This window comes from Orycteropus afer, unplaced genomic scaffold (genome assembly GCF_000298275.1).
Source record: "Orycteropus afer afer isolate SDZICR_OR568_19922 unplaced genomic scaffold, OryAfe1.0 scaffold00027, whole genome shotgun sequence".
Lineage (NCBI taxonomy): Eukaryota > Metazoa > Chordata > Mammalia > Tubulidentata > Orycteropodidae > Orycteropus > Orycteropus afer.
Window position 1 is genome coordinate 6,545,195 of NW_006921614.1, and position 8,765 is coordinate 6,553,959.

Here is an 8,765-nt window from a genome sequence, read left to right on the forward strand (position 1 = left end):
CGGGGATAGGAAAGTGGTCACCCCCAGGAGGTGAGATTTCGTTCACATTGCACATTAATTGGAGATATCTGATTAATCCCAGCTTCTGATGACTATAAATGGCGATTCTCTACTAAGGTGTCTATATTAAAAAAAAAAAAATTCACTCCGTGTCATCCCCCACGTCAAGCCTGCTCGTGGGCGTGAGGCTGTGCTTCCTCCGCCCCCTCCTAATGGAGTGAACCATTTCCAGCTCTTCCCCCTCTCACCCTCAGCCTCTCTCTCTCTCCGTGTCTCTCTCTCTATTTCTCTCTCTCTCTCTCTCTCACACACACACACACACACACACACACACACACACACACACTCTTTCTTTTTCTCTCTCCTCCCCGCTCCCTCTCTTTCTCTCCTCCCTCTGCCTTTCCCGTGCATAAAGTCTCCGTCGCTCCCGGAACTTGTTGGCAATGCCTATTTTGCAGCTTTCCCCCGCGTTCTCTAAACTAACTATTTAAAGGTCTGCGGTCGCAAATGGTTTGACTAAACGTAGGATGGGACTTAAGTTGAACGGCAGATATATTTCACTGATCCTCGCGGTGCAAATAGGTAAGTGGCCGGCTGGGTCTTGCGGCTGGCGGTGAGAGGCAGCGGCCGGGGCCCGCGGCTCAGAGGGAGCACAGATGGACCCGCGGCTGCCTTGGGGTACCAAGAACCTGCAAACCTCCAAGGATAGGGGCTGCGGCTCCTAGGGACTCGAGTGTCCCGGATTGGTTTTCGTAAAGGTGGTTGGTTTACTGTGTGCGGTTGGTCGTTTTCTGGAGGGGGTTTTCTCTCTTTTTTTCTAAAGCGCACGTCCATTTTTGCTTTCCCTCTTGAGTGCGCTCTGGGGCAATGCATTGGCGCTTGCGATACTGCAAGGCTTTATTTTAAAGGGTCGAAAGGTGAATGCAAGAATTCACCTCGCTAGGCAGCTAGGACTGGAAAGTTTATGTGCAGATAGCAAAGATATTCCGGCTCAGACTGCTGCATTTAGAACTTTGTCATTCTCCTTGCCTCCCCCCGCCCCCATCTTCTCTAGCTGCAGCGTTTGCACCGGGCACCGCAGACTAGATCGGGGGGGGGGGGGCAAATCCGAGAATGATAGGGGACTTAGACCACAGATTGAATGGCTTACCGTTGGGGAGGATGAATTCAGCCAGATATGCATGGATATAATTTTCTTGGTGCTTGTGCCTGTTACTTTACACATAGGAAATCTGCATTTTATACGTAGGAAAGGTTAAAAAGTATTTGAAATGTGTCATATCTGTGTTGGTTATTTTTATTTGTTTGGGTTGGTTAGGATTTATTTGTCTCTATTTTGTGCAATGGAATGTTGAGTAGTAGTTGTACAGTCATGGAGCTTTTTAAAGTTCACATTTTTCCACCTAGAATGAAGAAAATCTTATGGGGGGGGGCACTAGCAAACCCTGTTGTCTAATGCCCTCAGAGCATTAATTAAGGTGGCCTAACCTGAAAGTGAAACAGGTTATTAATAGAACAGACACACACGCAAAATAATAATAATAATAGAAACTCTTCAAATGGATTTTGGAGACACAGGGAATTGTTGCCTCCTATGCTTTCAGGGGGTTGCATTCTTTGCAAACAAATCCTTGCAGTATTAAGGGGTAGGGGTTGCTTTAAGGAATTAGTTTCAGTAAGAGAAGGAATACAGGACATTTTTCTTAGATAATGTGGAGGAAATAAGGGTTGGAGTAATCTAGATATTCAAATGAAGTCTTCGGAGTGGATTTTTTATGCATTTGACAAGATTTTGAGTTTCTGACTTTTTCTGCATAAACATTATATAGGGATGTGAGATTGTGTGGCTATGGGATGTTGGTGTTTTCCTTTAATTCTAAGAAATTCGTCTATGAATCTCATTGTTTTGAATGAATCTTTGACATTGGTGCAGAGTTGCAATAAATGTAGAACATTTCTAATGGCAGCAAATCCCAAAATGATGGAAATAAGCCAACGTGGCATTCTACAATTAGCCTATGAATTTTAGAGAGTAGGAGACAGTAATTGTTTTTGAAATAGGGATTTTAATTGGAGAAGGTTTAGGGCTCTATTTTCTATGCCCAGATGAGGAAAAAGAAAACAATTTACTATCAGCTCTCTGTTTTGAATCCCGGTGGGAAATAACCTCACTGGGGGACATAGCGGCTGTGCCTCCGGAAACGCTCCGGACACCTTAACCTAGGTAAAGAAATGACTGTAGAGTTGAGGGTGGGTATATTTGTTCCCGGATATCTGTCCTTTCCCGCACCCGAGTCTCGGTCTTTATTAATTCATGCCTGGGAGTTGTCCCAAATTATTGGCATTTGGCACGAAAAAGGGGGTTGAGAAGGGGCGGGGAAGTAGAGAGGGTGGTGAACACGAATGAAGACTCAGAGGGAGGAAGTTTGGAATGAATGAGAGGTCAAACGAATGAATGAATGGATAGAAATGGCATAGGACAGGGACGCTACACAGGACAGAGTACAAGACTGGGTCGCTCTCCGGAGGCTCGCGGACGCCGGGTTTAGGAAGGACGGCGAGGGCCGCCCGAGCTGAGACCTGCCAGACTCGTGCGCCTGCAAAATCTGCCCAGCGTGTATGCTCCAGGCCTGCCCCGAGCAAACTGGAGCCCAAGGAGTCATAGTTGCAAAATACAGGCATTTTCACGACTTCTTCTTTTACACACTCACACATGCGCCGTGCATCCATCGGCACCCGGAAAGATAACGTGACAGAAGCGCTTCCCGCCCCCCGCGAGCTCTAACTTCCTTTTAAAAAATTGTCAACGCGTTTTAGGGCCTTCTAGTTCACCACCAAGTTTGCAGGAGTGGAGGTAAAAGGTGAGGCGAGACCCGGGAGGTAGGCTGTGTTATGTTTCGTTTCTCCCCTGCAAAATTACTTTCTATTGAGAAGGATTTGCAAGGTTTATTTCATTTTGACGGTTATCTATTCGAACAAAGGTTTTTGTATTCACTAGATCCTATGTTAGCGTTAAATCGGATACTGCAGTGGCAAGGGTATTTATGATTTCGAGTCCGGAGGACGAGGAAATTGACGACGGTTTACGTAACTGCGGGAGCTGAGGTCGAAGTTAACCCAGGTCCCTTCCACAGCGCTTCCAGTTCCGGATTAGAAAACAGAAGGCCCGCCTTGCTCTTCCTGCAGCCCTTTGCAAAAGATACGCGCTTGGAGGCTGCTGTGGCTTCGATCACCTTCCCTCTTGCCCGCTTCAGCCCTGGAGACTGAGGGGGAAGAGGTGAGGAGGTGTACGGTCCTCCTGGACACAGTAACAGCCGGGCGTGGCGGCGGAACGCGGCCGAAGAGCAAGCGGGCACCCAGGGTCGTGGGCGCTCAAGGCCGATTTTGCCGGAGAGGGAAGTTTAAGCCGTTCTCTCTCCTCCCGGCCTGCAACGAAGCAGATTCGAGCCTCTCGTGCACCCTGTGGGTCCCCAGGGTTTCTTGGCCTCTCCGAATCAACCCTGCAGCGGGGTGCACTGGCTTCGGGGTGGAAAGAAGTAGCCATAGCAAACCCTCCATTGAGGTCGGCTGACCTGAGGCCAGGGACGAGGACTCCGGGTGACTTGGGTCACCTCCTTCTGCTCCCGCCGTCTCCCTCTTCAGGGAGCCCTCCCTGGAGGCCGCGAGTCCCTGGCCGGCTGGCACGAATCCGACCTTGCCGGGAGCGCAGGGCGGGAGTCTGGAGAGGAACGGTCTTATCCCCGGATGGCGAGAAAGGTGGCAGATTTGTTGGGTGTTTTAAGGGTGAGTAAGGAGCTGAATCGGGGACCAAGGCAAAGGGGGGTTAGGAGCCCAAGACTCGCAGATTTGCCTCCGCGTCCCCCACTGCCCGAGACCACCAGCCTCCCCGGCCCAGGCTGCAGACGCAGAGGCCGGTTTTCTAGTGAGGTCGGGGATGGATTCCCGGACTTCTCTCAGAATACAGGAAGACTCACAGTAGGCAATCGGTTTTATAATGAAAGGATCAATTCGGTGACAGCTGGTGGCTTCCAGAGACTTTATTCATTCATCATTCATTCAGCATTGTTTGTTTAGCGCCCACCTAGGCGCTGAACCGGAGGTTATTGCAGGAGGGTAGAATGCAGTTCAGATTCCCGACCTAACGCTCTGTTGCCTCCCCACTGCTTCCTCACCCCCACACTTTGCTGTGGAGACCGACCCCCCTTTGTCACTTCAGAAATGGAAGATTGTACTGCGATGGACAGTGACGAGGCTTGTTAGGATGTGTTGGAAGAGGAAGCGGAGTGAGGAGATGGGGAAAAGAGACCGGGGAGGTGAGGAGAGGGGGCAATGGAAAAATGAAAAGGTATGATGAGAGATGTGGGCAAGATCTGGGAGAAAGGAATGGACTTGCCACAGAAAATACCACCTACCTCCAACTACATAGACAAGCACAGACACACAGAGAGAGATAATTTGCGTGAGACACGACATGGGGTGCAGCCTAGCCATTTTTGGGTTGCATCTCTCAGTAAACTTTAACACCTGCGCAACCTGCAGCACCTGGCCCCGGAGGTCCCAGACCGCTATGGGGATGAAGGCACTTGGGGTCCTAGGCCAGACAGGCAGGCCTCTTGAAGCGGCAAGGCGGGGTCGTGGCGCTGCTGACTCTTGTCCCCTCTTCCTCACAGCATACCTGGTGCAGGCCGTGAGAGCAGCGGGCAAGTGCGATGCGGTCTTTAAGGGCTTTTCGGACTGTTTGCTCAAGCTGGGCGACAGCATGGCCAATTACCCGCAGGGCCTGGACGACAAGACAAACATCAAGACCGTGTGCACGTAAGTGTTGCTTTCTGGTCCGCTGAGTAGCAGATCTGGGGGGCGCTACTGAGGTCCGAGAGCGCAGTGTCTCCCCGCCTGCGCTCTTGGCTGGGCACCACCATGAATCCGTGCTTTCTCGCTTTGCCCCCAGGCCGTGAAGCTCAGGCCCCTGGATCCGAATTTGCACAGCCAATGGGGCCCCATGGTGTGGTGTAGGGTGCAAAAGGGCACCCTTCCAGACAGGGTCCAGTCCTAGCCCTCAGCGGCCTCACGTGAGCGCAAGGGGTGAGCGCACTGGACTCTCTAGGACATGGGGCGAAGGACATTGATTGCTACCACTCCCTTGTGCTGCAGAATCTCTCTGCTTGGAGGCAATTTCAATCTGAAGAATTTTTAGTTCTGGTTTGTGGAGCATTTTGCAACATACTAGATTTGCCTGGACAGAAAGAAACTAGCTTAGTCTGTCCATTTGCCCCTGATAAACGCCCACTCAAAGACAAACTGGGAGAATGGAGTCCAGGCAAGGGAGTAAAAGTCTCCCTTCCTCTTTCTAGGAAAGAGGTTGAGCCAGTTCTGTGCCACTGTCTTTGCCCAAGAAAAGCATGTTGTGGATGTGGTTACAGTCTTGGCTGAGATTGCTGCAAATTCCTAGGCTTGGGGTAGCCACCTTTTTTGCCTTTTTTGTCTTTTCCTTCTTCTTCTTCATACCCTTTCCACATTTACACTGACTCCTCAGGCCAGGGCAGTGTGGGGTCCAAGGAGGGCTGAAAAGTTCCTGGCCAGGAAGAGTGGGTTTTTCCCAGAGGTTGTCTGGAAAGTTCTGCTCCTACATAAATAAGGTAACCAGCAGAGAGCCACTGCGGGGGGGTGGGGCCGGGGGGCAGACAACATTATAGCTACTGCAGACCTTAGACATTTCCTTGTCCTTTGCAACATATAACATACATGCATTTTTTAAAAAAGAGAGAAAGCTATACCAATCCCATAGCTGTTACAATAAAGCCACGTCAGGAACTGTCTCTTGTACACCAGAGGCTGAAATGACTATTTTCTGTAGTTTCCTTTAAAATTGTGAAGTCCTTCCTCTTTTCCTGTTTATTTTTTGAGGAAGGGCATGTTTGAATTATGAATAATTAAACAGGGGTCATTTTTGCCACACATCTTCCCAAATACTCTGGTGCCCCCCAGGAGGAAAATAGCAGCTAAGTGGCTGTGCCTTTATATCACAAATGGGACAAAGGCAGGGCCTGGGTGCATACCCTCCTATTTTTATTCCAAATGTCTTACCATAAGATGGCTCTCACATCCACAACCATTTGCCAGAACTGGTCATTTGGAGCTATTTAAATTATTTAGCAGAACTTCTGTTCTGGAAAACAGAGAAATGAGGAGGGACACTCCTGGAGGTGGGATTCCATTGCATTGTGGTGTTCTCTCAGTAACACCCTGCTGAAGCCATCTAGTCACAATTCCACCTGGATGTACCTCCTCCACCACACCCCTCTTCCACAAGGGGCGCTCCCCATCTGGGTGACATCTTTGGGAGGTGCAATTACTGCAGAAGCTCTGCAGGAGAGGCATCTGCTCTCTTCTTGGAGTCTCTAAATCTTGCTATTTAGTACAAATTGAAGAATCTGGAACCACTATGCCCTTACCTCTGCCCTCATAAATGAGAGATTGGGGAACACCATTAGAGATAAACAGCATCAGCTCAAGGCAACCCAACAAGCACATCTAACTCTTCCAATTAGCCAGAGGATGGGGTGGGAGGCAAACAAGGAAAACTCAAACGTGATGTTTGCCTTCAAAGTGTTTACAGTCCAGGCCAGTCAGTTGGAAGTAGAGGGCAGAGATTACCACCAAATGGTGTGTTGGGCGGTCGCCGGAGACCAGGGCCAGGTGATGTGGGAGCCAGCCCAGAGTTACCGAGACACACAGATCGACTCAGCTCAGAAAGAAGACAGCAGGAATCGATCACGGGTTAGGATTATATTTAGTCTAGGGATCTATTTTGGGTTTTCAGGGGAAAAAAAAAGGGGGGGGGACAATAAAAAAGGGCAGATTGGCTGAAGGTTATGGGGGCGGGGCGAGGAGACGGGTCTCGGAGGACAAAGTGGCTGAGGGAGGCTCGGAAGCTCGGGGAAGGGCGCGGAAAGCACAGAGCGTGGGCCCTTGAAGGCCGGCAGCCGGGGTCACTCAGCCACTTCAGAATCCCGGCCGGAGTGACCGGGCACTACACCGCGAAGACTTAGGGGAGGAGACTCCAAAGGGCCTGTTTGTGGGGGGACAGGAGCTCCAGCTGGGAGCCCGGAGCATTTGGTTTTGCCCAAGCTGGTGAAGGCTGCAGAGCCGATCCTAGTGCTCGGCCACCGACACTCACCGACCCTGGGGCGGGGAGAGACAGGCGCGAGTCTCCGGACTTAAATCTGAGCCCCGCTTGTTAGAGCTCCGGGCGGGCGGGGCCCCCACGACCAAAGCAACTGAAGAAGAGGAAGAGAAAGTAAGGTTCGGTGGAGAGAACCCAGGGGAAAGAAAGGGAGACAACAAAGCAAGGAGAAGGAAAGAGAGGGAAAATTAGGAGAATGGAAGACAAAAGGAAGAGGTGGAGTGGAAAAATGAAGGGAAAGAAAGAAGGCAAAGGCTAGAGTGTACAGCAGCTCCGAGGGGGAGGGAGACAGAAGGGGTGAGGGGGAGGAGAATGCAAGGAGCCGGGAGGGGAGGGCCGCGCACGGAGCAAGTAACCCATCTTGCAAACTAAGAGGCATTAATGGGCGGCAGCTTGCGAGGCTTAGCGCTGTTTTCCTAGCTTTCCCAGAGGAGGGCGAGCAATCTGTTTGCGCAGCCCAAGGTGCCAGCGCCGCGTCGCAGGTGCGGCCGGGCTCCAGGCTGCAGGGTTCCCGCCGAGCACCAGGGAGAGAAGGAGGTGGGCCCTCCCTCCCTTCGGTCGGAGACTTCTAGGGTGGACAGTGGTGCCCTGGCTTGTGGTCACTGCCGACGAGGTAGGAAGGGTTGGGAGCCAGGGTGGGTTGGGAGGCGTAAGGTTGCAGGCTTGGAGTCCTCAGGATGCTCAAAGTGAACCTGCCTCTTGTGTTTTGTTCTATTCCTCACCAGATATTGGGAGGATTTCCACCGCTGCACGGTTACAGCCCTTACGGATTGCCAGGAAGGGGCGAAAGATATATGGGATAAACTGAGAAAAGAATCCAAAAACCTCAACATCCAAGGCAGCTTATTCGAACTCTGCGGCAGCGGCAACGGGGCGGCGGGGTCCGTGCTCCCGGCGCTCCCCGTGCTCTTGGTGTCTCTCTCAGCAGCTTTAGCGACCTGGCTTTCCTTCTGAGAGCGGGCCAGCTCCCCCGCGCGCCCACCCACACTCACTCCCGGAAATCGAGAGGAAAATCATTCGTTCTTTGGGGGACGTTGTGATTCTCTGTGATGCTGAAAACATTCATATAGGATTGTGGGAAATCCTGGTTCTCTTTTTTGGTTTCCTTTGATTACTTCTGTTTTCTTTGCCAAATATTACCAATCAGTGAGCAAGCAAGCACAGCCAAAACCCGACCTCAGCTTTAGTCCGTCTTCACACAAATATAAGAAACGGCAAACCCATCCCCATTTTTTAATTTTAATATATGTATATATATATGTATACATATACATATATATGTATATATATACATATATATATATATAATTTTTTAATTTTTTTGGCAAAAGAATCTCAGGAACGGCCCTGGGCCACCTAATATATTAATCATGTTAATACATGGAAAAGTATGAGCTCCTCCTAATAGGAAAGAGAAGGAGAGGAGAAGGCCACGGGCAATGAATTCAAGAGAGATGACCACGTGTGAAGCATATGGTGAATAATTCACGCTCACGTCTTTCTTCCACAGTATCTTGTTTTGATCATTTCCACTGCACATTTCTCCTCCAGAAAAGTGAAAAGACAGATTGTGGACTTTTGT

At 50.4% G+C, this 8,765-nt stretch overlaps 1 protein-coding gene across 1 annotated transcript; it reads left to right on the forward strand.

The window, feature by feature from the left end:
- Positions 1–527: 527 nt before the first annotated feature.
- Positions 528–8,137, forward strand: NRN1 (neuritin 1). Its single transcript, XM_007935345.1, has 3 exons — positions 528–582; positions 4,671–4,815; positions 7,909–8,137. Exons 1-3 carry the CDS (start codon positions 528–530, stop codon positions 8,135–8,137), a joined length of 429 nt encoding a protein of 142 aa, XP_007933536.1.
- Positions 8,138–8,765: the final 628 nt, after the last annotated feature.

What these genes read in the sequence shown, in the direction of transcription:
- NRN1 (XM_007935345.1), top strand. Translation starts at nt 528, where the DNA reads ATGGGACTTAAGTTGAACGGCAGATATATTTCACTGATCCTCGCGGTG. An exon ending in GATCCTCGCGGTGCAAATAG is followed by an intron (nt 583 to 4,670) that starts GTAAGTGGCCGG and finishes TCTTCCTCACAG; the next exon opens with CATACCTGGTGCAGGCCGTG. An exon ending in AACATCAAGACCGTGTGCAC is followed by an intron (nt 4,816 to 7,908) that starts GTAAGTGTTGCT and finishes ATTCCTCACCAG; the next exon opens with ATATTGGGAGGATTTCCACC.